Source organism: Pempheris klunzingeri, chromosome 3, assembly GCF_042242105.1.
Source record: "Pempheris klunzingeri isolate RE-2024b chromosome 3, fPemKlu1.hap1, whole genome shotgun sequence".
Classification (NCBI taxonomy): Eukaryota; Metazoa; Chordata; class Actinopteri; order Acropomatiformes; family Pempheridae; genus Pempheris; species Pempheris klunzingeri.
This window is the reverse complement of record NC_092014.1, coordinates 37,264-65,000: the sequence shown is the minus strand read 5'-3', so window position 1 is coordinate 65,000 and position 27,737 is coordinate 37,264. Positions and strand designations below refer to the sequence as shown.

General features: G+C 43.6%; 3 protein-coding genes across 4 annotated transcripts; 2 read left to right on the top strand and 1 right to left on the bottom strand.

Annotated features, from left to right (window-relative positions):
- The first annotated feature begins 1,838 nt into the window (after positions 1–1,838).
- Positions 1,839–13,500, top strand: LOC139199054 (reticulon-3-B-like). Its single transcript, XM_070828062.1, has 8 exons — positions 1,839–1,934; positions 2,973–3,123; positions 3,486–3,542; positions 8,771–8,909; positions 10,634–10,703; positions 10,787–10,833; positions 12,699–12,757; positions 13,389–13,500. Exons 1-8 carry the CDS (start codon positions 1,853–1,855, stop codon positions 13,435–13,437), a joined length of 654 nt encoding a protein of 217 aa, XP_070684163.1. The 5' UTR covers positions 1,839–1,852; the 3' UTR covers positions 13,438–13,500.
- A 344-nt stretch (positions 13,501–13,844) lies between these two features.
- Positions 13,845–15,607, top strand: LOC139198757 (acylphosphatase-2-like). The gene is made up of 4 exons (XM_070827690.1): positions 13,845–14,019; positions 14,383–14,399; positions 14,626–14,735; positions 14,847–15,607. Exons 1-4 carry the CDS (start codon positions 13,923–13,925, stop codon positions 14,959–14,961), a joined length of 339 nt encoding a protein of 112 aa, XP_070683791.1. The 5' UTR covers positions 13,845–13,922; the 3' UTR covers positions 14,962–15,607.
- Positions 15,568–23,763, bottom strand: LOC139198755 (equilibrative nucleoside transporter 1-like). 2 transcript variants are annotated; one of them, XM_070827689.1, is made up of 13 exons: positions 23,524–23,763; positions 22,887–22,964; positions 22,245–22,326; positions 21,806–21,978; positions 20,682–20,821; positions 20,438–20,572; positions 20,183–20,280; positions 19,972–20,059; positions 19,457–19,515; positions 18,977–19,085; positions 18,088–18,173; positions 17,554–17,753; positions 15,568–17,384 (listed from the first exon to the last, which is right to left on the bottom strand). In XM_070827689.1, the coding sequence occupies exons 2-13, from the start codon at positions 22,910–22,912 to the stop codon at positions 17,273–17,275; spliced, it is 1,308 nt and encodes a 435-aa protein (XP_070683790.1). In that variant the 5' UTR covers positions 22,913–22,964; positions 23,524–23,763; the 3' UTR covers positions 15,568–17,272. The 2 variants fall into 2 exon arrangements, with proteins under 2 accessions (XP_070683790.1, XP_070683789.1); XM_070827688.1 differs by lacking the exon at positions 23,524–23,763 and having other exon boundaries at positions 22,887–23,058.
- Between the last annotated feature and the right edge of the window lie 3,974 nt (positions 23,764–27,737).

The following is a 27,737-nucleotide window of genomic DNA, read 5'->3' as shown; positions in this document are numbered from 1 at the left end:
CTCTTTAACACTTTAACACACTTTAACACTCTTTAACACACTTTAGCACACTCTAACACACTAACACACTTTAACCCACTCTAACACACTTTAACACACTAACACACTTTAACCCACTCTAACACACTTTAACACACTAACACACTTTAACACTCTTTAACACACTAACACACTTTAGCACACTTTAACACACTCTAACACACTAACACACTCTAACACACTAACACACTTTAACACTCTTTAACACACTTTAGCACACTTTAACACACTCTAACACACTTAAACACACTCTAACACACTAACACACTTTAACACACTAACACACTTTAACACACTCTAACACACTAACACACTTTAACACACTTTAACACTCTTTAACACACTTTAGCACACTCTAACACACTAACACACTTTAACCCACTCTAACACACTTTAACACACTAACACACTTTAACCCACTCTAACACACTTTAACACACTAACACACTTTAGCACACTTTAACACTCTTTAACACACTTTAGCACACTTTAACACACTAACACTTTAACACACTCTAGCACACTCTAACACACTCTAACACACTTTAACACACTTTAGCACACTTTAACACACTAACACACTTTAGCACACTTTAACACACTAACACTTTAGCACACTTTAACACACTCTAGCACACTAACACACTTTAACACACTTTAACACTCTTTAACACACTTTAGCACACTTTAGCACACTCTAACACACTTTAACACACTCTAACACACTAACACACTTTAGCACACTTTAACACACTCTAGCACACTCTAACACACTCTAACACACTTTAACACACTCTAACACACTTTAGCACACTTTAGCACACTAACACACTTTAACACACTCTAGCACACTCTAACACACTCTAACACACTTTAACACACTCTAACACACTAACACACTTTAACACACTTTAACACTCTTTAACACACTTTAGCACACTTTAACACACTAACACACTTTAACACACTCTAACACACTTTAACACACTCTAACACACTTTAGCACACTTTAACACACTAACACACTTTAGCACACTTTAACACACTAACACTTTAGCACACTTTAACACACTAACACACTTTAACACATTCTAACACACTTTAACACACTAACACACTTTAGCACACTTTAACACACTAACACACTAACACACTCTAACACACTTTAACACACTCTAACACACTAACAGACACTAACACTTTTACACACATTAACACACTTTAATACACATTAACACACTAACACACTTTAGCACACTTTAACACACTCTAGCACACGTTAACACACTAACACTGTAACACACTAACAGTCACTAACACACTTTTACACACATTAACACACTTTAATACACATTAACACACTAACACACTTAAGCACACTTTAACACACTTTTACCACATTAACATACTTTCAACTCTGTTGAACTCTTATACTGTTCACATAAATAAAAATCAAACACTCAAATTAAAACGCTCATGATTACAGTGACTGAGACATCAGACGCAATGCTCTTATTGTGAAAAGCCTTGAATAACATCAGTTCACATGTTAACACATGTAAAAGCTCTTCATCATGGTTCACCATCATCATCATCAGTTCTCTCTTGTCCTCTGCAGACAGACGTCCTCCAAACTCTATTTCCCATTAGCAACAATACTTCATCATCAGTTTCACATGTTTAAACTACAATGTCACCTGACCTGTACCCCCCCCCCCCCCCCCCAGGTGCCGCCCCTGTGGTGACATCATCAACAGCAGCTCGGTGAGAGTCAGATTGAAGTTCAGCTCAGACAGAAGAGGAAGAAGAGGACATGGCTGACTCAACAAGCAGCAGCTGCTCTTCATCATCATCATCACCACCGTCTTCCTCGCTCAGAGACCTCACTCTCTCAGGTAGGACTCACCTATTCAGTCTGCAAAGGTCACGTGACACAGTCAAAAGCTCCGAACAAACAATAAATGGACCACTGAGATTGTTTGTAGTGACTCAATAGTCTGAACTCATGGTCCCCTTACTAACTTTCTACCACTAACCACAGTCCTCTGTGGTGCTGTCATGGTGATGGGGTGAGCAATGAGATGATTGATGGATCAGCTGATCAGTGATCATTATATATTAGATGTTTATTTGTAGTACATGTATTCAGTCTGGCATGAACACAACCACAGGTTTAGTTTGTTTGCATCTCTTGTATTAGTTATGTTACATCCGAGTAGAACTGCTAGTTAGCTGTTAGTTATTATGTTAATGATGCTATTAGCTAACTTGCTAGTTATGTAGCCTTGCAGGTAGTAAGGGCTGTTAGCATGTTGGTGAAGTTTGTTGGGACACAGAGCTCTATTGTCCTGCCGTTAGCTAACCTGCTCAGCTGACTGGTTTTACCCAAAGACCAAGCTGCTTACAGCTGGAACACCCGACACTCTTAAATATATCACATGTGTGGATGGAATTCTGCTCCACACTCTACAGACCCCACTGAGTCTGGGCTCACACCATCAGCAGGGTCAGCCATGCAGAACCTCACTGAAAAAATACAGCAAATAAGATCTACTTCATTTGTTACAGTTACTCCGAGGAGGAGGAGGAGGGAGAGGAGGAGGGGGAGGAAGAGGGGGAGGATGAGGGGGAGGGGGATACTACTAATACTACTGATACTACTAATACTACTACTGATACTACAGATACTATTGATAGTCTTACTACTACTGCAAAGGTGTGTGTGTGATGTAAGGAGGCTGAACTATTCTACTTAAATCTGCACTTTTACAACTGTGACAGCTACAGACTGAGAGCAAAGTGGATTTAAGTCATTACTGACTGATTATTGATCATTGCTAATTGATTATTGGTCATTATTGCCAGCTTATTGGTCATTACTGATTGATTGTTGGTCATTATTGATCGATTATTGGAAACTTAATCCCCTCCAGCCTTACAGCTTGTCCACTGGAAAGAACCGAAGAAGTCGGCTGCAGCGTTCGGCCTGTCGCTGCTGGTCCTGGTCTCTGTGGCAACGCTGTCTGTCATCAGTGTGGTGTCCTACCTGCTGCTCACCTGCCTCTGTGTCACGATCACCTTCAGGTGAGGGGGCGGGACTCCAGGTCTGTAAGTGACAAATCAGAACAGGGGAAGGATCTGCAGCCAATGAGAGCAGACCCCGCTCTTCACCATGAGTCACATGACAGCCAACAGTGTTCACACAGGTAGCAGACAGGTAGCAGACAGGTGTGTCCACCATACACAACACAGATGAACGTTCAGAGTATCCCACAATGTCCCAAACACTAATCCGTCTGCTCCACCAAAACCCAGCCTCAAAATGGTTTCACTGCAGCGCAGCTGTGAGACATGTTGGACTGAACATGGGCCATTTACAGATATAGCCCTAACACAGGAAACAGGAAGTGATGTCATTCTAATGTCCGTCTGCTTCCTGTCTGCAGGGTTTATAAATCAGTGATACAGGCGGTCCAGAAGTCAGACGAAGGTCATCCTTTCAGGTAACATACACACACAAACTGAATCGATGGCAGGTGTATAGTCTGATCCTGAAATCCCACTGGGCTCTTCTGGAGCACCACCCACTGGTGTTCCAGTGGTGGCCCAGTTTTGCTGTGTCGCCCAGTTTGCCAGGAACGTTTGAGGAGTGTTTTTCCTGCTGATCAGTGTTTCTGCTCAGGTGTAGCTGGTTTGGTCGTTAAACTGATGTTGGAGTTTCGAACGGGATCAAACAGGCTGTGTTTCTTCTTCTGCTGCTTTAAATGTGTTTCTTGGATGTATTTCCTGCTTTGTTGTGCTGCAGCTACAGACAGCAGCTGAAGTCAAAGTCAGAGTGTTTCTCCACATCCAAGATGAACCCCTGGTCCTCCCTGGTGTTAAAAAACCTCTGACCGGCTGATAATACTGATGTGCTGCTGGACTATACCATTGACAGTCTGCACGAGGGCTTTTATTTTGAAAACTGAGTGGATTCTCTGTGCTGTTTGTATGTCTGACTTCCTGCCACCTCATCTGCTCTGAGCTGTTTGACGTCCGTCAGTAACAGACCAGGAGAGAATCTTTAGCGGAGTGCCGAGATGCTTCTGAAACGCACCGCAGAGCTTCTGCTTGGATTTGAGAGCGGACGCCATCAGTTAGAACACGACGCTGACGATCCCGGTGGGATTTATCCTTTAATTCCAGACTCGTCCTGGTCTTAAATCATCAGCTAATTCAAATTAAATGACTGAATAATATTGTGTCTGTTGCATTGATACTCACACTGACTTAATCTCAGGCAGGACAGTTCAGATAGCGCTGATTTGGGGCTTGACGGAAATCGCTGAGGTTGTTGGGAATGTCACAGCAGTACACCTGAGATGGGCCTGGATGGCCTGAGATCCCAGTCTGGATGCTGCACCGATGGAACTGAGTGGCCATTTTTCTTGTTTCGATGAGATGGAGCAGGGGCTTTGGTGACGCCTTTACAGTGTATCTGGAGTTGATGTATTTAGTCATACAGGTTCAGACAGGAGTCGAGGCAGAAAAGGGAAGATGAGGAAAGAAACTTCCAACTTGACTGGTTTGATAATAAAGCTAGTTCCTGCTGAGTCGGTCTGGAAGGTGGAGGATCAGATTTTCTTAATGGAGTGAGTGGCTGATGAAAGTGCAGATAGATGTGACATCTAGAGGGGGGTGACAGCTGGTTGGTGGCCCTGAAACAGTCCCAGCATGGTCGGCAGGCCAAGCAATGGCAGCTATGATGATGGGGTAAAACTAGTACAGGATGATGAAGGAGAAACTCTGAATTGAGAGACTTGAACTGTGAGGGCTGAGCAGAAGCAAACCATCTCCCTCTGTAGTAATCATGGAATTCTGCAGGGGGAGCAGTGTCTGCATAGAGCTTCATGTTCTGTGACAGAGAGATGAAGTCGTAGAAGAAGGAAATGCTGTCCAAGATGACAGGAAATGTTGCCACAGGCATTTTTTGCATGCTACCCTCCACCCCTCCCCCAGCTTAGACTATCAGCAGTATGGATACAGGGCAAACCGATCCACTGAGGACGCCACAAACACATGAACACAGCCCTCCATACTGCACTCATGTCTGGAGCAGCATGGGAAATATATCAGGATGCTGTTCATGGATTACAGCTGGCCCCAGCAGGTTGGTTAGGCAACTATAAGACCTTGGTCCCAGTAACCAACTGTGTCTGTGGATTAAGGACGAACTCAGCAACCGTCCACAGACAGTGAGACTCAGCCCTTACAGCTCCCTGAGCCTGACCCTCAGCAATGGAGCTCCTCAAGTTTGTGTGCTTAGCCCCGTCCTCTACTCCCTCTATACATATGCCTGCACATCTACACACCCCACCCCCTACAGGTGGGACTTATCTTGAATGGCGATGAGACAGCCTAGAAACGTGGTCTGCAAATTAACGGAGTGTGAGCAGACAGCAACCTGTCATTATACATCAAAAGACAAAGGAGCTCCTCATAGACTTCAGACAACAACAAGAGGAGCACCAGCCCCTCAGAACATGAGAGGTGGAGGTGGAGAGGGTCTCCAGTTGTAGGAGCCAGAATCATTGTTTTCCCTTTATTAATTTCTGTTTTTTGAGCCAACCCCATCTAGTGGCCGGAGGATGGGGATAAAGGCAAGGCAGAATGTCAGGAAGGTGTGGCCGACCAGAAAGAGACAGTCTTTTGACCTCACAGCCAAGACCTGGATCTGTGCACCAGAGAATCCTGAGTTATCTTTAGCATCCTTATTTAAAATAGCATCCTCGTTTATGAGTTTTGTGGACATTATTGTGTTAAGAATAAATAGTGCTTTATTTTGAACATTTCATTTATTTGTTTATTTTATACTTTCTCGGTGGACATTGGTCTTTTGGAGGTGTTGAGTCAGACGCTTCTGCTCAGCCACCACAGTGGTTATATAGGCGCTGGAATAACCAATTCAATTCAATTCAATTCAATTCAATTCAATTCAATTCAATTCAATTCAATTCAATTCAATTCAATTCAATTTTATTTGTATAGCCCAATATCACATGTCTCATAGTGCTTTACAAAGTTCACTGAAATAAACAAGTGTAAGCGAACAAACAATCTAATAAAGAGTCCAGCAGTCGATGAGGCCAATGGATCAGTCCGATGGATCAGTCCGAGGCATCACCTGCCCTTTATGACCCTCCTTCTTCGGGAAGGAAAAACTCAAAAAACCCAGTGGGAAAAGAGAAACCTCCGGGAGCACCACAGTGAAGGAGAGATCCAGCTCCCAAGGACGGACAGGCTGTAGCCATGGACAGACGCACATCCATTGGCTGATGGAGAACCACATCAGCGGGACCAGGACCAGGATCCATAGGAACCAGGGAACCACATCAGCAGAACCAGGACCAGGATCCACAGGATCAACAGGAACCTGAGAGATGAGAAAGCACAGAAACGCTCAGGGGAAGATAGCAAGTTAGAGACATTTGACTGACATGAGAACTAACGATGGAGAGGAAGAAGAGGATAGAGAATAGAGGAGCTCAGTGCACCATAAGAGTCCCCCGGCAGTCTAAGCCTATAGCAGCATAACTAGGGGCTGGTCTAAGGCCTGAGCCAGCCCTTAAATATATGCTTTGTCAAAAAGGAAGGGGCAATAGAGTCTAGTGTCATTCGCAGTGAATCTGCAGCACTATCGACCAGATAATCAATTTGGGAGGGGCTGAGATTAACATGGGGGTCATCCACAGCACAGGGACACACTGGCTGAAATACTGAAGGAATCACCTCCCTAAATTTGGCAACAGCACTATCAGATAAGGATTTAGTGAGGACCTCTCTGTCATATAGAACATAGTCCTGTAGGAAGAAATCAAATGTTATCAGGTAATGGTCTGATAAAATAGAGTTATGTGGAAAGACTGTTAACTGTTCAGTTTCAACACCATCAGCCAGAACAAGGTCAAGAGTGTGGTTAAAACAGTGAGTTGGTTCATTTACACTCTGGGAGAAGCCAGCTGAGTCCAGTAGTGAGACAAAGGCAGTGCTCAGACTATCATTATCATTATCCACATGAATATTAAAGTCACCTACTATAATCACTTTGTCCACACTGAGGACTAAGTCTGATAAAAACTCTGAAAACTCAGTTAAGAATTCAGAGTCTGGACCAGGAGGGCGGTACACTGTGACAACCAACACTGGTTTTAGAGTTTTCCAGGTTGGGTGTGAAAAACTAAGAACAAGGCTTTCAAAGGAGTTCTAATTAAGTTTGGGTCTAGGTTGGACTATTAAACTAGAGTAAAGATTGCTGCAACTCCACCTCCACGTCCAGAATCTTTGGGAATGTGAGTATTAGTATGACTGGGAGGAGTGGCCTCATTAAGGCTAACATACTCCTCAGGACGTAGCCAGGTTTCAGTCAGACACAATAAATCAATTTCATGGTCAGATATCAGATCGTTTACTGAAACAGCTTTGGATGGCAGAGATCTGATGTTTAAAAGTCCACATTTAACTCTCCTGTCCTGTTTCATAGTGCCAGTGGTATTAACTCAGATTAAATGTTTATGCTGAACTCCTCTCCTGTTGGATCTAAATGATCTGAGTGGTCGGGGGACGGACACAGTCTCTGTAGGATGTTGGGTGGGTGACTGTACTAATGGAGGAGCAGAGAAGTGTGTAAGACTGCAGCTCTGCTTCCACTACACCAGTTTTAAATTCTGGGGAGCCCATATCAGCGAGAACTTAAAGTGGACTGTGAACTCCACTGCTCTGGTGAAAAAGGCCCAACAGAGACTAAACTTCCTCAGGACGCAGAGGAGGACCAACCTCTCTGGTAAACTGTCTATCAGTGCTCAGCGAAGAGCATCTCGACATACTGCATCTTGGCGTGGGTCGGAAACTGTCCCACAGCAGACAGGGCAGCTCTCCAAAGGGAGGTCAACACAGCACTAAACATCAATAGACTCCCCCCACTTCTTCAGGTCTGGCTGCCACAGCAGAGCCTGTAGGATTGTTTAAGACAGAACTCACGCCCTCCACCATCTGTTTACACTGCTGCCCTCTGGAGGACGCTACGCATGTTTTTCTTTTATGAGAGACAGAAAATTTCATTGTATGTGAAGATGCAATGACAATAAAGGTGTTCATCATCATCCAGAGGTACTCCACCTTAAAGAGAAGGCTCAGCTGATGGTCTGGATGACGATGTCGCAGTGGAGTGAGACGGCGTGAGCAGGAAGCTGGTCCCTGAGCAGACAGTAGTGGAGCAGCTGCAGTTGGAATCAGTGGGGGAGACGAGAGACAAACTGAGATCGCTGCTGTGGTGGCTGTGAAGTTACTGACAGTGTTTGGGGGGGCACATTGATTGCGGTCTGATTGGATGTGGTCTGATTGGACAGGTTCTGATTTGTTGAGTTCTTATTTGTTGCCATCTTATTTGCTTAGTTTGGATTGGCCGTCAGGTCGTTGTGCAGATATTGATCTGAACCATGCAGTCGATGTGTTATGATCGTCTTGGCTGTGGTCAGATGATTGGCTGTAGAACAGCTGACAGGGGATCACAGGTGTGTTTGAGGCCCTGCTAAAGTGATGATGCAGGAGGAAAAGATATCAAAGACCAGAAAGTCAAAGATCTCGTCTGTTTCTATGGAACTGAGTCCTGATCCTAATTAACACCCTCCTACCTCCTCCCCCATCCTCCTCTCTCCTCTTTTCTCCCCTCCTCCTCTCTTCTCCTCATCCTCAGGTCTCTGTTGGAGAAGGACATCTCTGTGTCTCTGGAGTTGGTCCGGATGCTGGCTGACTCCTCTCTGGTCCACCTGAACTGGTTGACCAATCAGACCAGGAGGCTGCTGCTGGTTGAAGACCTAGTCGACTCTCTAAAGGTCAGACTCATGTTAGCACACCAGCTAACGCTAATGCTAGCTTTACCTGTGTCCCTCGGACAGACCAGGTGGGGGGTCAACAGGTCAGGGGGTCAATAGCTTAGGGGGTCAATACGTATAGGGCAAGATGGGGGCAAGATGGCGTGGACTGGCCTGAGGTTTGTGACACGCCGCAGCTGGAGTTCTCTAAATGTTTCAGCTGTCAATCAATCAATCAATCTTTATTTATATAGCGCCAATTCATAACAGCGTTATCTCAAGATGCTTTCCATAAAGAGCAGGTCTAGACCAAACTCTTTAATTAGAGAGAGACCCAACGATTCAGGAATTCAAAATTAAGGATTCAAGAATCCCCACATGAGCAGCATCAGAGATTAGATTAGGACACAGTGGAGGAAGAACTCCCCTTTAACAGGAAGAAACCTGAAACAGACCCAGGATCAATGTGGGCGTCTTTCTGTCAGGGTCCGTGTTGGCTGGAGGTTGGACAGAGAGAGAGAGAGAGAGAGAGACAGAGAGAGAGGGAGAAAGAGAGAGAGGGACAACACAAACAGTAACCAACATACTAACAGTGACTACAGCACTAACAATAGGAGTGAGACTAAAAAATTAGCATTAGCAGTATGGCAATATTGAAAAACATGACGAGTGGTTCATGAAGCCAGAGAATCACAGCAGCAGGACCAGGACCAAGATCCACAGGAACCTGAGAGATGAGAAAGCACAGAAAGGCTCCGGGGAAGATACCAAGTTAGTAAGAGACATTAAGCGGACGTGAGACATAAGGATGGAGAGGAAGAGGAGGATAGAGGAGCCCAGTGCATCATGGGAGTCCCCCGGCAGTCTGAGCCTATAGCAGCATAACTAGGGGCTGGTCCAAGGCCTGATCCAGTCCTGAACTATAGGCTTCATCACTAAGGAAGGTTTTTAGTCTACTCTTAAATGTAGAGAGGGTGTCTGCCCCCCGAACCGAGACTGGAAGGAGGTTCCACAGGAGAGGAGCCTGATAGCTGAAAGCTCTGGCTCCATCACTACTTTAGAGGACTTTAGGAACCACCAGTAGACCTGCAGTCTGGGAGCACAGTGCTCTAGTAGGGTAGTACGGTACTATGAGCTCTTTAATATATGATGGAGCCTGAACATTAAGAGCTTTGTAGGTGAGGAGAAGGATTTTAAACTCTATTCTAGATTTTACTGGAAGCCAGTGAAGAGAAGCCAGTACAGGAGAAAGATGGTCTCTTCTCTTAGTTCTGGTTAGAACAGGAGCAGCAGCGTTCTGGACCAGCTGGAGAGTCTTTAAGGACTTATTGGAGCAGCCTGATAATAAGGAACAGAAATAATCCAACCTGGAAGTGACTAATGTGTGGACTAGTGTTTCTGCATCATCTACAGACAGGATGGGCCTAATTTTAACAACATTAGTAGATGGAAAAAGGCAGTTCTAGAAATCTGTTTAATGTGGGAGTTAAAGGACAAATCCTGATCAAATAAGACTCCCAGATTCCTCCCAGTGGAGCTGGAGGCCAGAGTGATGCCATCCAGAGCAGTTATGTTGTTAGAAAAGGTGTCTCTAAGGTGTTTGGGGCTGAGCAGAATAACTTCAGTTTTAGCAGCAGAAAGTTGCTGCTCATCCAGGACTTTATGTCCTTAAGGCAGATTTGAAGTTTAGTTAACTGATTGGATTCATCAGCATCAGCTGTCTGTTGGTTCTCTAAATGTTTCAGCTGGCTGCCATCATGTGGATGATGACCTACGTTGGATCCATCTTTAACGGCGTCACCATCCTCATCCTTGGTGAGGTTCCTTCCTCCTGACGCTCAGCTTTAAATCCTCTCAGCTGATCAGAGGTTCTGACTCATCTGTTCTTGATGTTTCAGCCGACATCATCTTCTTCACCACTCCGCTGGTCTACCTGAAGAAAAAGGTATTGCAGATAAGCCCATGTTCTTCATCTGTTATCAACAGAACCTACTTTACCCATGACACCAACGTTAAAGGACTGTTCCACTGTTTTTGCATGTCAAAGCTAAATAACGTCTGTGGGTGCTGCCGTCTTCCTGCTCACGAAACCTTCAGGTCTTAACCCCTGGTTTTATGATTTCACTAATAAAACCATCTTCCATCCTTGGACTAATTTCTATGGCGGATGAATTCTTTCCAGCTGAACAGTCCAAGGTTTGGATTGGTTAGTGGGACACATGCCCCGTCTCTGAGTAGCTCTGATTGGGCAGACCCTGCTCCATGAATCCCGCCATGTTTCTGACCAAAACATCTTCTGCAGGAGGAACAAAAGAGCTGCTGACAAAGGCAACGGTGCGTTCATGGGCCGTTAGCAGCTGAAACTGTTTTTGACTCTGAAGTGATCAGAATAGTTTTTCTAAACCACTTTATCAATCAATCAATCTTTATTTATATAGCGCCAATTTATAACAACGTTATCTCAAGGCGCTTTCCATAAAGAGCAGGTCTAGACCAAACTCTTTAATTAGAGAGAGACCCAACGATTCAGGAATTCAAAATTAAGGATTCAAGAATCCCCACATGAGCAAGCATCAGATATTATATTAGGACACAGTGGAGGAAGAACTCCCGTTTAACAGGAAGAAACCTGGAACAGCAACTAAAATATTAACAGTAACTATAGTGCTGACAATAGGAATGTGACTAATAATTAGTAATATGGTAACAATGACACTAGTTAATATGTGAATAATAATAACAGGACTAATATCAGTAAAAAGTGTCGGTGGCTGACGATCCACAGCAGGAGAACCAGGACCAGGATCCACAGGAACCAGAGCGATGAGAAAGCACAGAAAGGCTTCGGGGAAGATACCAAGTTAGTAACAGACATTAAAGAGACATGAAGCATCAGGATGGAGAGGAAGAGGAGGAGAGAGGAGCCCAGTGCATCATGGGAGTCCCCCGGCAGTCTGAGCCTATAGCAGCATAACTACGGGCTGGTCCAAGACCTGATCCAGTCCTGAACTATAGGCTTCATCACTAAGGAAGGTTTTTAGTCCACTCTGAAATGTAGAGAGGGTGTCTGCCCCCTGAACCCAGACTGGAAGGAGGTTCCACAGGAGAGGAGCCTGATAGCTGAAAGCTCTGGCTCCATCACTACTTTAGAGGACTTTAGGAACCACCAGTAGGCCTGCAGTCTGGGAGCCAGTGAAGAGAAGCCAGTCCAGGAGAAATATGATCTCTTCTCTTAGTTCTTGTCAGTACACGAGCAGCAGTGTTATGGACCAGCTGGATTAATGGCCGTCTCGTCTGATAAAGATTTATTTTTTGCCTACCGAGTCTATAAACACCAGAGCTGAATGCACAACTAGGAGGGAATCACAGAGCCCCCCCTCCACTTCAAATTAAATAACGTTTAATGAAAATCAGTGCAGATGAAGTGTTTCATCATTTGGGAAAGTTTCCCTGGAAGATTATTTAGATTCTTAAACTTAGGAGCCTAAAACACATGAATTAATTATTGGTTACACCCCCACCTGGACAATGTGAATGGAGTGGAATGGTCCTTTAATGCTCCAGTCAGCAGGACTGACAACTCAGATGTTTAACCTCATGGCGTGGACAAAATAACAGAAACACCTGAGTGTTCGGAGTGAACTCCAAACAGGAAGTCCCTGCCAAAACAGCAAAACAAACAGCAGTCCTCACTCCAAATTGTGGACCTCACTGTGGCATTTCTTGTGTGTTGTGTGTACTGTATGTGTGTTTTGGATTGTTTTCCTCTGTGTCGAATGTTGTCTGTGTGTTTTATGTTTTTTGTTTCAGATTCAGATCGATTGCTACATTGAGCTGATTCAGTTCCGCGTCGAGGAGACGCTGCACAAGTGAGCTCACATCTGAACCACATTCATATTTCAGTGTGTTTACAGGAGTGGCTTAGTAACACCTCGCAGTAATCTTATGACTTTTTCAGTATCAGTAGTGATACAGGGTCACAGAGGCTAAGCCTAAGAAACACATCAACATGAAAGACCTGATGAGTTCGATCTGACGGCTGCTGAGGTCGCTGAAGGCATCCCGGCCTTTTCTCTCATTATTTTTCTGTTTCACAGCGACACAAACGTTCAGCCACAACCAACAAACCTGCAAAGCCTTTAGTTTGATTCTGAGACTCTCAGCAACTTGACACGTTTATTTAGTGCATGAGTGTTGGTGTCAAGGACGCCACATCCACTGCCTGTAACTGTACGTAAGGCGGTGTCCATCAGTCACATGTGCACAGCTACACCAAGCTACACCTAGCTACCATAGAGCTGCAATAGAGCTACACCGAGCTACAACAGAGCTACACCGAGTTACAACAGAGCTACACAGTTGGGTGTAGCACTGATGGACCTATAGAGTGCTTAGGAGCTAAAAGGAGCTACAGGGAGCCACAGCCTCCCCCCTGGTCTCCAGTCTGCTGTGAGTTGTCAGCCACCCCTGCCAGAACATCCCTGTCTATTGTCCTTTCAGGCTGCAGGACAGGTTACCTGGAGCTGTGAAAAGAAGCAAAGCTGAGTGACCACCGGACCTGTGGCTCCTCCCCCTCCTCCCAATGGTCCGTTTGTCAGTGACTCACATGATGAATTTATTCTGAGGTCTTGTAATAAAATCCTGACCGATAAACACTGACTTTGTCTGGTTGGTTATTTTATTCTCTGAAGCCACTTTCTGAGTTTAATTTATTTTTTGACAAAATTAAAAACACCTCAGATTTCAGTGTTTTTGGTTTTTCCTTTCTATTTTGAAACAGCTTGTAAATTACTTGACTTTTATTTTGTCAAACATTGACAGGAAGTCTTCCACCTTGTCACAGCAGAGGTTACCTTCACAATAAAAGCGTACTGCTGAATGCAGTGGAAGTTGTATTTTCAGTTCAGCTACGATGACACTGTTTTGAAAGCCATTACAGGAAGCTGCTCTTATTTTGACAGCTGTGTCAGATATATCTCAGAGATATAAATAAACAGCTGAGTGAGTGGATTGTTACATTTAAGGTGGACTGACATGCTTCTGTCTGCACTTTTATTTTGTCTCTTTAATGCCATCATGTCCAAAAACAAACTGACTTCTGTGGATTTTGAGATTTTTGGGAATGTGCAGGGTAGGTCACATGTCACAAGTCACATGCATGTTATGTGTATGAGTCCTGTAAGGCTGGAGACATGTATGATGTGTGTGTGTAGATCACATGAAAAGTCTTGATATTATTTCTGTATATTCAGTATTACAGAAATAAATAGTGACAGTCAACCGTGGATTTACTGAGAAATGAATCATTTAACAGGATGAAGGAGTCAGGGTTTAGTGAATTTCCCCGGTGTGGGATAAATAAAGGCTCTCTTATCTTAGGGTTTAGGGGTTTAGAGGTTAAAGGGTTGGGGGGTCCAGCATCTTTAATATAACCACATAAACTTTGTGTTTTTTAGTTTATAATGACACTAACGAGGTGTTTGTTTGTTCTCAGGTGTTTGCTTCAGAATGGTGAGCTGCTCTTCACATTCATGTGTTCACATTTATGCTGTTATAATGACGATAATAGACAATGATATTGTTCATTATGATGATGATGAATGAACTATTGATCAAAGATTGAGTGACTGATGGATGGATGAATGAATTAGAGATGGATGGATGGGTGATGGATGAGTGAGTCCCTGATTAAATAGACTCTCCCTCTGTTGTCATGGCGACGTGTCCGTTCCGTCAGTACACAGAGGATCAGGGTCTCAGTCTGGGACTCAGCGGCTGGGTGAAGAACACCAGACATGGCACTGTGATTGGTCAGATCCAGGGACCCCTGGACAAAGTCCATGACATGTGAGTTCAAAGTGACCAATTAGATTGGACTCATCGCCACACACTGACCAATCCCTGACAGCACCTGGGTACACCTGTATCTTCCACATTTCTTCTTCTTGTGTTTTGCAGGAAGCTCTGGCTGAAGAGCGTCGGCAGTCCGAGCTCTCGAATCGATCGAGCCGTCTTCTCCAACGAGAGAGACATCTCCAAACTGGAGCTCCACGGCTTCTCTACCCGCTACTGAGCACACTCAGACATGTTGAGGTCATCTGTTCATAATAAAAATAACAACAATAACAGGACGGTAATAAACAGAAACAGGAAACAGGAAGTCAGGATCCGTTAAACTGACAGATGGGATTCGTGTCTAGCTTTGACATGGTTACTAGTCTGTAATCCAGAGGGAGAGGAACAGAGAGAAACAGCAGAGGGAGAGAAAAGATGAACAGGTGAGCTCCTCAGACAGGTCAGACATTAACATTATAATAACGTTACGTCATTGTTAAACTGTCAGAGGTTTTCTGTTTGAGTTTATTACCTGACAACATTAACATAATGTTAACGTACATACACATACATAACGCACAGTGCACTTTACGACCACTGCTGCTGCTGGCTGAGGTGTTTTATAGTTATAAGTTATTATACTCTGCTTACTTATATTTATTTATCTAGACCCTTTTATTTGAAATTTTAGAGTGTTACCTAGATTGTATTTGCTCGGTGACAGGGGTACCTGCAGAGTAAGAATTTCATTGTACAGTGTAACTGTCTGGTTTTCTGTGCATATGACAATAAACATCTTGAATCTTAAATCTTAAACATGACAAAATGTGTTAGAATTAAATCATTTCCTTGGAAGAGTTTAATAAAAAAGCTTTGACATTCAATATGTTCGTTCTCTCTGACGTTGTCATTGAAACAGCTGAATTTCTTGTCTGATTTATTCAGTGATCTGTAGATATATAGAACATTTGATGATTTTGTGTCTGTTAGGATGTGTTCCCATCAGCCCCCACCCTGACATGAGCTCAGCCTTCTTCAGATGAACTTTACTCAGTGACACTGTAACAGGAAACCAGTTTTTATGCTCCTTTGAATCTGGAACAACATCCCAGAAAAGTTCAAATCAAGGCTGAAAACATAAAATCATCAAATCACGGAATTTATTTGTTTCTTGCATTGCAGTGTAAGTTTTGTTCTTGTAATTTTATACTTTGCTTTTATTTTCTATTCTCTCTGCTATTTCACTGGATTTTCAATTCAATTTCAATTCAATTTATTTGTATAGCCCAATATCACAACAGAGTGTCTCATAGTGCTTTACAAAGTTCACTGAAATAAACAAGTGTAAGCGAACAAACAATCTAATAAAGAATCCAGCAGTTGTTGAGGCCAATGGATCAGTCCGGTGGATCAGTCCGAGGCATCACCTGCCCTTTATGACCCTCCTTCTTCGGGAAGGAAAAACTCAAAAAACCCAGTGGGAAAAGAGAAACCTCCGGGAGCACCACAGAGATTTTAATATGCTTTTATAATGTTCTGCTCTTGGTCACAGAGCTGAAGAAACAAAATGGCTTCATTGAGCTTTAATGGAAACCCTGAACCCCAAACAGGAAGCACCTAATGAAAGATTGTCTCTCAGTCAGACCAGTCGCACAGGCTGTGGTTCCCAGTCAGACCAGTGATGATGATGATGTGGTTCTCAGTCAGATCAGTGATGATGATGATGTGGTTCCCAGTCAGAGCAGTGATGATGATGATGATGATGATGATGATGATGTGGTTCCCAGTCAGACCAGTGATGATGATGATGATGATGTGGTTCCCAGTCAGAGCATTGATGATGATGTGGTTCCCAGTCAGAGCAGTGATGATGATGATGATGATGATGATGATGATGATGTGGTTCCCAGTCAGAGCAGTGATGGTGATGATTGTGATGTGGTTCCCAGTCAGAGCAGTGATGATGATGTGGTTCCCAGTCAGAGCAGTGATGATGATCATAATGTGGTTCTCAGTCAGACCAGTGATGGTGATGTTTATGATGTGGTTCCCAGTCAGAGCAGTGATGATGATGATGTGGTTCCCAGTCAGAGCAGTGATGATGATGATGATGATGATGATGTGGTTCCCAGTCAGAGCAGTGATGATGATAATGATGATGATGATGTGGTTCCCAGTCAGAGCAGTGATGATGATGATGATGTGGTTCCCAGTCAGAGCAGTGATGATGATGTGGTTCCCAGTCAGAGCAGTGATGATGATGATGATGTGGTTCCCAGTCAGAGCAGTGATGATGATGATGATGATGATGATGTGGTTCCCAGTCAGAGCAGTGATGATGATGATGATGATAATGATGTGGTTCCCAGTCAGAGCAGTGATGATGATAATGATGATAATGATGTGGTTCCCAGTCAGAGCAGTGATGATGATGATGATGATGATGATGATGTGGTTCCCAGTCAGAGCAGTGATGATGATGATGATGATAATGATGTGGTTCCCAGTCAGAGCAGTGTTGATGATGATGATGATGATGTGGTTCCCAGTCAGAGCAGTGCTCTGAAGACGAAGGACGCAGCGGCTCCTAAGGCCAGACCCAGAGACAGGAAGAAGGCCATGACAGCTCCGGCTGTTTCAGCCTCATGAGGAAAAACGTTCCTAAAAAACAAGAAAATAACGATCATTAGAACCGAATTCATCATCACACAATTAAATCTGCACTCATTGCAGATCATTAGATCATTACCAGCAACTACCTATGCGTGTTTACTGTGTTTGGTGTGTGTCTGTGTTTAGGTGTGTGTGTTGCTGTGCGTCAGTGTGGTACTCTGGTCCGTAGCACATGCACAGGCTGGCCAGGTATCCGTTACTGAAGGCGAAGAGGACCATGAAGAGGATGAACCAGGCATCGTGGGTGAAGATGACGGGCAGATGGAGACGAGGCTGAACGTTACACAGCATGAAGAGCGGCACGAAGGCGAGGCGACACACGACGGACACAGGAAGTAAAACACTGTCCTTCGCTGGCTGAAAACGCACACAATAACCGTTAATGTAACAACACGATCAATCCATCCATCATCTATACCGCTTATCTGTCAGGGTCGCAGGGGAGCTGGAGCCAATCCTAGTTGACTTTGGGCTAGAGGCGGGGTCACCCTGGACTGGTCGCCAGCCAATCACAGGGCAGACACACAGAGACACAACTCACACTCACACCTATGGGCAGTTTAGAGTCACCAATCACACCACCAGGCTGCCAACAGAAGATGAGGAAGAGAAACACCACACAGAAAAAGCTGGGCGGAGACGTAGGATGTTTGGTGTGGATCAGTAAAGATGATTTTGAAATCAAACTTACCCACATGCTGATGGCTGTTAAGCTCCGCCCGCTCCAGTCGCACAGGTTGAAGAGGAGGAAACAGCTGACGGGGATAAAGTATTGATCTGTCACAGGAAAAGAAGAAGGTAAGAAGAAGAATAACTGATCAGTCATTGTTGATTCATCTGTCTGGTGTTAGTTAGCACCGAGCTGCTAACTATCAAGGAACAAAGGAGCGACCAGATTCCTCCAGACAAAGACAAAGAACCACCTTCTTCCAGCCTGGTTCATCAACAGGCTAAGAAAACAGCACACTGAAGGACCTTCTTCTTCCCTTTGGAGGACTGGTAACAAACTCTAACTGGGCATATATAGCATAGCATCACTGTATAATGGTTAAATGATAATGATAATATAATGATTTGCTTTAATGATCATGGAGTTTGATTATTGTGATGTGTTGTAGTTTACTGTGCAGCCATAAAGTTTAGCTGAGGTTAGTTACTCACACAGACAGAATCTACAGACTAACCATCCTTTCCTAACCTGCACCTTTATCCCACACACTCACACATACAGTTTTACAATAGGCCTCGACTGAGAGACAAAGCTGAGCTAACAGCTACAGCACTTAGCTTCCCTTTGTGTGCCTCTGACCCACACACCAGGGGGCCTGCAGGCCATTTTGTAGGGAACCAACATTTCGTTCTCCCACCTTTTGTAATCCTCCATGTTACACTCCTCTGCATATTGACACATACACACCCCCCTCACACACACACTTTATGTTTTAATAAATGTTTTAATACATGCTGTCTTCTTTATTATTGTACAAAAGTGAATACTGCCAACCTCTACTCTGTCAAGAACTCCAAAACCCTTCAACTAGCTATCAACTGTTCGGACAGAAAGTGACATGTTGACTCACCCCAGGATCCGCCACCAGCAAGGGTGGATTTGGTGTCGGCTGTGATGGCGGGAAACGTTCCGATGGTGATGGTGAAGGTGAAACAGACAAGTAGAGCCAGCCGCCAGATCTGAAGGTCAAAGGTCAGCGGAATAGAGGAGGTTAATGGATACAGACACTCAACCATTCAACCAATCAATCAATCAACCCAGTCAACCAATCAGCCGCCTCAGGTGGTCACAGCAGTAAAGCTGGTTAAATGGGTCTGTGGTCTCACCTGAACTCTCACCTGTCTGCAGGTAACCTGCTTCTTTAAAGGGACAAACCGTCAATTTTCACCACTGAACAGTTTAAACTTTCATCCTCTTCAGAGTCCACAATTGATTGATTGATTGATTGATTGTCTTTTGGTTGAACTCAGAGCTGGTCAATTACAAATTTGATCACATGATTCAGATGATAAATGGGTTCATTGATTAATCAGTGATTATAGAGTCTGACCTTCTTAAAGATCTTCATCACGGAGACGTCTTGCTGCCTGTTTGGAAGAGCTGCTTCATCTTCACTCAGAGGACGAAGAGGAAGATGAAGAGGAGGAGGAGGTGGAGAAGGAAGAGAAGGAGGAGGAGGAGGAGGAAAAGGGGGAGGAGGAGGAGAGGGAAGAGGAAGAGGAGGAAGAGGAGGAGGAGGAGGGCGACAAAGAAGAGGAGAATGACACAAGAAGTGTATGGAGGAGGAAGAGGAGGATTGACACATTCCAACGGACAGTTTTTATTGAATCATTTCATGAATTCTTCTTGAAATCAGGAAACTTTGTCTAAAAAAATGTAATAAGAAAGCTTCAGAAAACAAACGATAAAACAAAATTAAAACCAAATAACTACTGACGACACAGACGTCAACATAAATAAACTAAAGACTAAAACTAAACTAAAATAAAACTAGAAGTTAAACCAACGAATCTAAACTAAACTAGTTGTTTAACTACATGTTAAACTGCAGCGTGAGAGTTGAACCTGGTTGATTTCTGGTCATCAGGTCCATGTCTGTCGTCTCATCTGATTTCTGTTTCCTGTTTCTCTCCTGATAGAACTGGAAAAACTCCTGAAAACAAACAAACAAACATCAAATGGTGGCATCTGATTGGACAATGGAGTTTAACACCACTGTGTGACGAAGCAGGAAAACACGCTGATAAACAAAAAAGTATGTGTGTATGTTTGTTACCTGCTTAGGCAGCAGGACATAGGAGATGATGGACAGAAAAATAACAACACAGGCTGTGATGAAATAACCAAAGGCTGCATCCTGAAGGTCTGAGCCACCTAAAGGAGACAAGGGAAGGAATGAAGGAAGGAAGGAGGAGTAGTAGGGAAAGAAGGGAAGGAGTGAGGAAGGAAATAAGGGAAAGAGTAAGGAAGGGATTCAGCATTTATTGATTAAGGATTATTGTTAAGTTAATTAATGAGTTATTGATCTGACTTGCGATGGCGCAGATCATGGCGAAGGCAGCGAAGGTTCCAGCGAGTCCCTGACCACTCATGATGGGAGTTGTATATGAAGCCGGCAGCAACCCAGCCATCCCAAACACACTCCCCTGAAGAATGGCTCCGAACGCTGTCAACAAACACACAAACTGAGCAATGAACTGATCAATAAACAAAATGATCAATAAAAACATCAACAAAGTGAGTAGACAAAGTGATCAATGAACAGACAGACTCACAGTTGATGATGACGATCTTCACCATGGTAACGGAGAAGAAGGGCAGCGGCTCCAGAGGAACTTTGACGAGGATGGCGGTGACGATGAAGACAACCATGATGACGAGCAAACTGCCCGTCACCCGCAGACGCTGAGAGACGCTGACAGAGTCAGAGAGGAAGCTCATTGATTGGCTGAGAGCTCAGGGAGCTTGACTTGGATCAGACGCTTTATTGATTATTTTACGATGATGGAAGAGTCTTTATAACATGCTGATCAATAAGCCGGTGAGTTTGGGTGTTTCTGCTTGACTATGGATAATTGTTTATTTTCTCCTCAAGGACTACTGGAACCCCTAATGGATTTCCTAGTGATGGGAATTTCGGCTCTTTTTAGAGAGCCGGTTCTTTTGGCTCGGCTCCCTAAAAAGAGCCGGCTCTTTCGGCTCCCAAGTGGCTCCTCAGATTTTTTTGTTGCTTCAATAAATTTATTACCCAATTATGTGTAAAATGAATTACTAATGTAAAAAACACATTGTATCGAATATGTATTATTCATATTGCTTTATTAATTTTAAATTATTTAGCTTTACTAGCTCATAGAGCTCTGGGCTGTAGGTCTTGGTGGCTGTGGTGTTGTCCTGGATGACGCTGTAGACATTGTAGGAGCAGCAACTGTTGCAGTAGACACACTGACACCTTCATTAACAGCAGGGTCCCTTGGTTGTCCTTCCTCCTCTAACTGAATTGATGGGTGAACAGTACGCACATGCCTGTGCAGGTTGTTTGTGGAGCCTGCCCAATATGAAATTTTAATTTTGTCTGCAGTCTGCCCTCGAACTATCAATTACATTAAAATGTGTCCAAATTTTACTATGTTTTCTGTCGCTCATGTTTCTCACCTGTCCTGCCTGCACTATGTAGCAGTGCTCTCTTTCGCTCTCTTGTCTCTCCCTCACTCCAGTTCGTGTGCTCACTGTGCTGTGTGTCTGTAACCCCCCCCCCCTGCTCAGTGTGGACACATAGACACCACCACACATCTTGACCAATCACGTGCTGGCTCCCGTCGTTCACTTCAAAGACCTTCAAGGACCTCTGGTGCAACGGCTGATGAGTGCAGTGTGCTCTTCGTGTCGGCGTACTCACAGTGAGTGCAGGAAGGAGTTGAGGCAGGTGCAGAGGAGAAGCGGCAGCATGGCGCACAGCGTCATCACGTTGTTGAATTTGGCCTCCAGAACGCTGCGACGGTTACCTGCTGCCTCTGTCTGATTGGCTGAAGAGTCGACCAATGGGGGCTCCTTCAGACGGCTGCTGAAGTACTGGAGGCACAGACAGATTTACAGTGTTTTTCTTTTTCTTATCGTTATGGTCAAACTCAAACCAACGTCCAGCTCTAAATATGGTCTGACTTCCCGTCTGTCACTGATGCACCATCACTAACGCGATACAATGTCACTGATGCACCATCACTAACACGATACAGTGTCTCCGATGCACCATCACACCATCAAACAAGATACACCATGATGATACATTGTCAGAAGACAGGGCGTGGCTGGAGAACAGACTGGAAGTGATGTCATACCACAGTGGCGGTCATGAAGAAGTTCCAGGGCAGCAGCGTCCCCAAACCGAGCATGAAGAAGATCAGCCAGACGCCGAAATACCTGCAGGAAGACATTTTCAAAATAAAATTATCTCAAATGTTTTATTGTGAAACTGACAGGAAGAGAGTGAGTGTGTGTGTGTGTGTGTGTGTGTGTGTGTGTGTGTGTGTGTCCTGGTGTGTGTGTGTGTGTGTGTGAATGAGCTGTAGATATAGATATCTGCTCTCTGACTGGCAGGGAAATGAATACATTTCAGTGGTGTATTGATCGCTGGTGTATTGATCGAAGGCGTATTGATCACTGGTGTATTGATCGCTCTGTGTATTGTTCACTCTGTGTATTGATCAAAGATGTATTGATTGCTCTGTGTATTGATCACTGTAACTTTGTTAGAAAATATCAGTTCACTACAGTCATTTAGGTTTTAGTTGAAGTGTTTAATCACCTGTAAATCAATCAATTAATCAATCAGAGACACAGCAACCTCAGATCAGGTTGCTGTTGATAATTGACTTCAGAGGGGGTGTGAACGCCTGGAACATCCTGCAGTATTGATTGTTTGTCATGATTCATCAATAAAGGAAGTGAACAGTGAAAACATTAAGTCGTTTTTGACTCACTTGTCTTTTGGTGAGCTGACTGCCATCTTCTCCTGAGGACCTGGTGGACCTGTGAGGACCTGTGAGGACCTGGTGGTCCTGGTGGACATGTGAGGACCTGGTGAACCTGTGAGGATCTGTTAGGACCTGTGAGGACCTGGTGAACCTGTGAGGATCTGTTAGGATCTGTGAGGACCTGTGAGGACCTGGTGAACCTGTGAGGATCTGTGAGGATCTGTGAGGACCTGGTGAACCTGTGAGGACCTGTGAAGACCTGGTGTCACTAACAGAAGTTTAAAAGTCAGTCATCAAATATTTTTGATAGTAAAAGACACTTCAGACAGACACTTCCCCCTTTGACTAACTAACCCACCCCCTTTGAGACGTTCAGGTGCAGTCTGAAATCTGATACCTAACAGCTTCAAACCAGAATACAAACTGTTTCACGTCAACCTGCTTGTTTTCTGTGAAAACACACAGCTTCTTATTGCTAGACATCAGATTTCTGAGTGTCCCCGAATGCACCGTGTGCCATTACCACACTGAAAAGTTTGTTTCGGTAAAAAAAAACAAAACGCTGTGCTGTCATGGAGGCAACGAATCGCTCTCACCAAGATTAACAGAGAGTTATTAAGAAGAAATACAAACAGGTTTTTACCTTCAGTGTTTCTGCTGGATGGCAGAAGGCTCAGATGTTCTGTCACTGTTCTCCACACGTTCTCTCACTGTTCACTGTGTTAAACTTTCAGTCATGCTGTTGAATCTTCTGTCAGTGTCTCGCCTAAGTGTAACCCTGTTCCTCTCCAGTCAGTTGTGAAATCTTTCTTCCTGTTTCTTGGTCACGTTTAAATCCTCTCTTTTCCTCTCTCAGAGAGCTTCCTCCACTCATCCATTTCTCTTTTTTCTGCACATTTAGCAGAATCACTTCTTCAGCCTGCCGTGACCTTTGACCTCTGATATCAAGCAGTTCAGCGGACTTTGTTTCTGTGTAAATGACGAAGATGTGATAACAGGAGTGAACAAACCCACAGATTAGTCACCAAGAAGAAATGAACTCTGCTGAAAGAGATTGTATAAATGAAGTAAAACATCTGATCCTAAAATATCACACAGGATTTTAATAAATGTTAGAATACTCTGTCTCATATCTTCATATTTATATCTGACTTGGTTTAATAAAAGACATTTTAAATCCTTGTGAGTCTTATGATAAAATTAAGTTTTACAGCAGCAGCTCAGATCAATACAAACAGCAGCTATTTGTGTCAATCATTAAAGACAGGACAAGGCTATCAGGACACCAGTAAAACCAGTGAAACCAGGTGACATGAAAAATAAAACCATTCCCTTAATGAGGCGGGAGGAGCCCCCCCACCATAAAACTACTGAGGCAGACGAAAACAGTCATGCACCCCAGGTCTGACACTGATAATGATGACACTGATCAACATGACACTGATCAATATGAATCAAAGTGTTTGAGGAGCATTATGAGCAGATCCACCTGTAGTTGTTGTTCACTTCAGCCTCGTATGGACAAAGCAAACAGAAGTGAAACCTGATTCTGATTTGACCTTCAAACCAAGTGTGAGAGACGTCCTCTGATGTCCTCAACACGTGTTTTAACAAGAACGGGTCCTCAGACGCACATGCGTGTTCAAATAAAAGCTTCTCGTGTGGAGATGTTCTGAGGCTCATCTGTTAGATTTACACATTATATTCACTTTTCCTCTTTTGTCATAAATAAATAAATCAAACACATTAAAATTTAAATTACATTTGTTGGTTTAGAACGTTAACAGTCACATTGCTGGAAGTTTCATACGACTGATTACAGATTATCGATTAGAGGTCCAGTTGTCCTCACCTGACGTCCCTGTAGGAGAACTGATCCAGAATCAACACTTATTTCAATGAGTTTATTAAATATTTTCAGCATTCAGACACAACATGGGAGATGTCAATCAATAAATCAGGATCAATAACGCAAATATGAACACACAAACATTCTCGTCAGTGAAGACTTGACTGAAGTCAAAGACACACAAGACAACATGGCCGACAGGGTGAACACACGACTTTGCGGCGATGAACGTCACGGATCCTGAAGTAAACAAAACAGATCGGAGAGACAGAAAACAAATTTTCGTTAACTTTTAAGACAAAAACTGAATGAAAATGAAAACATTTTTCAAATGTTTCATGGAGATGTTTCCCTGACCCCAGTTTAACAAGAGCTGCTGTTTGAGCCCTTCAGAATAAAAGTCATTGTTGGAACTGATGACGTGGTGAATGTCCCTAAAATGGTTTTAGTATTCTATGCCCCCCCCCCCACACACACTGTGAGGTGAAAAAACTGTTAATTGTTGAAAAAAACCTGCTGATACATTTTCAGGTCACAGACACATAACGTCAAACTGATCATCATGGAAAATAATGATCACAAGGGGGTGCACTGAGTAGAACCTGCTAATCTGGATCTGAATGAAACTATAGGAACCAGTAGGAACTAACTAAACAACTTAACAAATAACAACTTAAATACAAACAACAACTAAACAACAAATAACAACTTAACAACAAACAACAACTAAACAACAAATAACTTAACAACCCCACAATAAAAAAACAGCAACAATAAAATCAACAATAAGCGAACAAATAACCCAACAACAACAACAACAACATGTTTTAAGACTTTGCGAGCTTCAGGTCGACATGTTTCATGAACTTGTTTCATGTGGTCAGATTTTTCTATCTCATCTGTGGAATCAAACAGGAGACGTACCAGGGTCAGCTGATCAATGATGTCATGAAACATGGTGTTGTCAACAGTCTGGGAGGCAGTGGCGTCCGGACTGATGGAAACCTCCAATAGGGCCAGGTCCTCCGCACTGCAGACAGACACTGGTTTTACTGGGAAGCTGAAAGCTAACGCTGAGCCTGTGGTGAATCATCAACAGGCGTGCTGGAGACGTCACACAATTCACATGGGTCCACGGAAAATCCTTCTCTCTTCATCAGGACTGCCAGTTCCTCCCAGTCCTGAGTAACTATGGTAACAACAGCATAGTTCACCTTAATTTGAATGACAGAAGCTCCTACTTTCATTTCATTTATGGAACTTCTGTCATGCTCCTTAATGAAACTCTGCAGGTCCTGGATGAGAGAAGGTTTCCTGGAGAGACTTCAGTGATTAAAAATGTGACTAAAGATGTTTTCTTGTTAGATCTGAGTGCTGCTTTTAATACCATTGACCATCACATCTTATTACAGAGACAGGAACACTTCATTGGCATAAAAGGAACCATATTAAACTGGTTTAAGTCCTATTTATCAGATTGATTTCAGTTTGTAAATGTTAACAATGAGTCCTCTGTCCACACTAAAGTTAGACATGGAGTTCCACAAGGTTCAGTGCTTGGACCAATACTATTTACCTTTTATATGCTTCCTCTGGGTAATATTATCAGGAAGCATTCCATTAATTTCCACTGTTATGCAGATGATACCCAATTATACTCATCAATAAAGCCTGATGAATCCAATCAGTTGGCTAAACGTCAAGTCTGCCTTAAGGACATAAAGTCCTGGATAAGCAGCAATTTTCTGCTGCTAAACTCTGACTAAACTGAAGTTATTCTGCTCGGCCCCAAACACCTTAGAGACACCCAACAACATAACTGCTCTGGATGGCATTACTCTGGCCTCCAGCTCCACTGTGAGGAATCTGGGAGTCTTATTTGATCAGGATTTGTCCCACATAAAACAGATTTCCAGAACTGCCTTTTTCCATCTATGCAATATTGCTAAAATCAGACCCATCCTGTCTGTAGATGATGCAGAAACACTAGTCCACACATTAGTCACTTCCAGGTTGGATTATTTCTGTTCCTTATTATCAGGCTGCCCCAATAAGTCCTTAAAGACTCTCCAGCTGGTCCAGAATGCTGCTGCTCCTGTTCTGACCAGAACTAAGAGAAGAGACCATCTTTCTCCTGTACTGGCTTCTCTTCACTGGCTTCCAGTAAAATCTAGAATAGAGTTTAAAATCCTTCTCCTCACCTCCAAAGCTCTTAATGTTCAGGCTCCATCATCTCTTAAAGAGCTCATAGTACCGTACTACCCCACTAGAGCACTGTGCTCCCAGACTGCAGGCCTACTGGTGGTTCCTAAAGTCCTCTAAAGTGGTGATGGAGCCAGCTATCAGTCTCCTCTCCTGTGGAATCTCCTTCCAGTCTGGGTTCGGGGGTAGACACCCTCTCTACATTTCAGAGTAGACTAAAAACCTTCCTTAGTGATAAAGCCTATAGTTTGGGGCTGGCTCAGGCCTTGGACCTTGTACCTTTCTTCCCGTTAAAGGGGAGTTCTTCCGGCCACTGTTGCCTAATAATAATAATAACAAAAATAATAATAATATCTGATACTGCTCATGTGGGGATTCTTTAATCCTTAATGTTGAATTCCTGAATCGTTGGGTCTCTCTCTTAATTAAGGAGTTTGGTCTAGACCTGCCCTTTATGTAAAGCGTCTTGAGATAACACTGTTATGAACTGGCGCTATATAAATATTGATTGATTGATTGATTGATCACGACTGTCACAGCCTCCAACACGCTCACCTCTAATGTTTGATAATGAATTCCTAACTGCACGCCTTCATTTCCTTCACTGTCTTTACTAAACAAATCAATTGTACCTCCTCTTTCCCTGCAGCATGGAGTTCAGGTACTTCTTGGTTGCCATCTGTTTGCGGTAGCGGCTGTAGTTGTCGGTGAAAACAGCGTCAGAGTGCCGTTTGACTGGGAAGTCATTTTCTATCAGGGCACCACTATAAAGACAAAACATAACACATTAGGAAGAAAACTTTCCT